Source organism: Penaeus monodon, chromosome 15 (assembly GCF_015228065.2).
Source record: "Penaeus monodon isolate SGIC_2016 chromosome 15, NSTDA_Pmon_1, whole genome shotgun sequence".
Lineage (NCBI taxonomy): Eukaryota > Metazoa > Arthropoda > Malacostraca > Decapoda > Penaeidae > Penaeus > Penaeus monodon.
In genome coordinates, this window is record NC_051400.1 from 3696979 (window position 1) to 3699108 (window position 2130).

Below are 2130 nucleotides of genomic sequence, written 5' to 3' on the forward strand. Positions count from 1 at the left end.
ATCGAGTTATAGAAAAAAATACTGAACCCTTTTTATGAATGAAATACTTTCTTCTCATTTTTGGATCTTTCATTTCATTGTGGGGATTTTAAACTCAGGGGCTCGATATCGGGAATTTTTATTTTGAACAATTATCAAGTACTTTGGAATAAGAGTGTCTCTTTCCGCTGATTAAAAAAAATCATATTAAAAAATCCTGGTATTAGTTACTTAGGCAGACTCGGTCTTCTCAGTACTCTGAGCAGTGGCAGTGGAAGCAGCATCAGAACCACCATCTCTGCCCTCAGTACTGCAGGCAAGGCAAGGCAGCTTCTTCTCAAGGGCAGCACGGTACTTGGGATGGCTGATGGCGTACACGATGGGGTTGTAGACGGCGTTGGCCTTGGCGAAGACGGAGCCCCAGATGGAGAAAAGAGGAGTAACCATGGGCTTGTTGAACATGCCTCCCCAGTTGATGATGAAGTAGGGGGTCCATGCCATGAACCACAGGGTGACGGTCATGAGGGCAACCTTGGCAAGGCGGCACTCAGCAGAGGTCTTTTGGGCTTCCTCACTCCTCAGAGACTTAACTCCCATCTTCTTAGCCTGTTCTCGCATTCCCTTCTCGTGAGCAGCAACAGCCTTGACGATGAAAGTGTAGCTGTAAATGATGTAGGCAAGAGGGAAGAGATATACCCATACAGAGTAGACGTACAGATAGCTCCTGGAGAGTTCAGTCTCCGTCAGGTAGTCAGTACCACAGGCAAGCATGTTACCCTCAGGCACATATCGGTTCCATCCGAAGAAAGGAGGAAGGCACCAGGCAAGAGTGAAAGCCCAAGTGCCAGCAATCCTCAACATGGCTCCACCAGATGTGAGAGGTTCAGCAGATACTCCCTTGACGATGACGTTGTATCGGTCAGCAGTGATGAAGACCATGGACCAGATGGACACGCAGCCGAAGAAAGAACCGAGGCAAGCGTAGACCTCACAGAAGAATGCACCAAGAATCCATGTTCCCCAATAAGCGTTGACCAGGAGAGGAGGAGTCATGGTAAGCATCATGAAGAAGTCGGAGATGGCCAGGTTGACGACTAACAGGTTAGCAGGTGTTCGCAGACTCTTGGTATTCATGAATACCCAGATGACTACAAAGTTGCCAGCTACAGCCAAAGTACCCATAACAACCATCCAAAAACCAAGAAGGCCATACCAGAGAGGATTCATGGGAGGGAACTGATACCAGTGAGAGTGTATCATGTGCAGCATATTTTGTGGCACAGTGTCTACCACTGTATAGTTGCCATAAGGATTGGTGGATGGCAGGACAGTGTCCTGAACTGGGTTGTTCCACGACATCTGTAATGAGAATCATTATATTGTACATATATATTGATTATGTTTCATTAACTGTAGAAACATTTTATCCACGAGTATATGCATACAATTTGTGACATACAAAGTGCACGAGATATAGTGTGCACCATAGATTTAGCACAATATATGTTGAGAAAATGAAATTGAGGGAAGTTTTCAAGATCCTGCCCGGACTCATCGTGGATCCAGCTCTAACCACAAACCTATTCGTTGTTCACTACATATTTCAAATACATTGTCCAGTTAATGTCATTTGCTTAAATGAACTCTTTAGATTTTTTAGTACATTTAAAGTTACGTTACTGTTAGTTTGGGCTGAACTAGTAGATAAAAAATACTGGCTTATACTGATAAACGAATATTTCAAAGTTTGCTGTTACTTATATGACGTATACAGTAACCAAGGATGTGTGAGTATGGCGTTAGTGAACTATGGCAAAGACAGTTGTCTGTCTTATCACTTCGGATAGTTAAAAAAAAAAAAATCATATATGTGAAGTAATACATATATGTACATATACAGATATAGAGATGATGATGTAAATTGCCAGGAATCTTACCTTTAAGGCGATCTTCAACCGAACCGAAGAAATTTCAGGACTGAACTACTTCGGTGAGCGGTACCTACTCTCTGGCTGAGTCCCACAAGGTAACTGCAAGTACTGGATTATGTACAGGGTTTATATAGTCAGCCGAGGCTTTGCGCTTCCATTATAAGATTACGGACTTCCTTCTCTTTGGTTACAGACCTGCAGACATACGCAAACTTGTGCG

At 43.4% G+C, this 2130-nt stretch overlaps 1 protein-coding gene across 1 annotated transcript; it reads right to left on the bottom strand.

Annotated features, from left to right (window-relative positions):
• Positions 1-101: 101 nt before the first annotated feature.
• Positions 102-2016, bottom strand: LOC119581636 (rhodopsin-like). The gene is made up of 2 exons (XM_037929757.1): positions 1917-2016; positions 102-1338 (listed from the first exon to the last, which is right to left on the bottom strand). Exon 2 carries the CDS (start codon positions 1336-1338, stop codon positions 211-213), a length of 1128 nt encoding a protein of 375 aa, XP_037785685.1. The 5' UTR covers positions 1917-2016; the 3' UTR covers positions 102-210.
• Between the last annotated feature and the right edge of the window lie 114 nt (positions 2017-2130).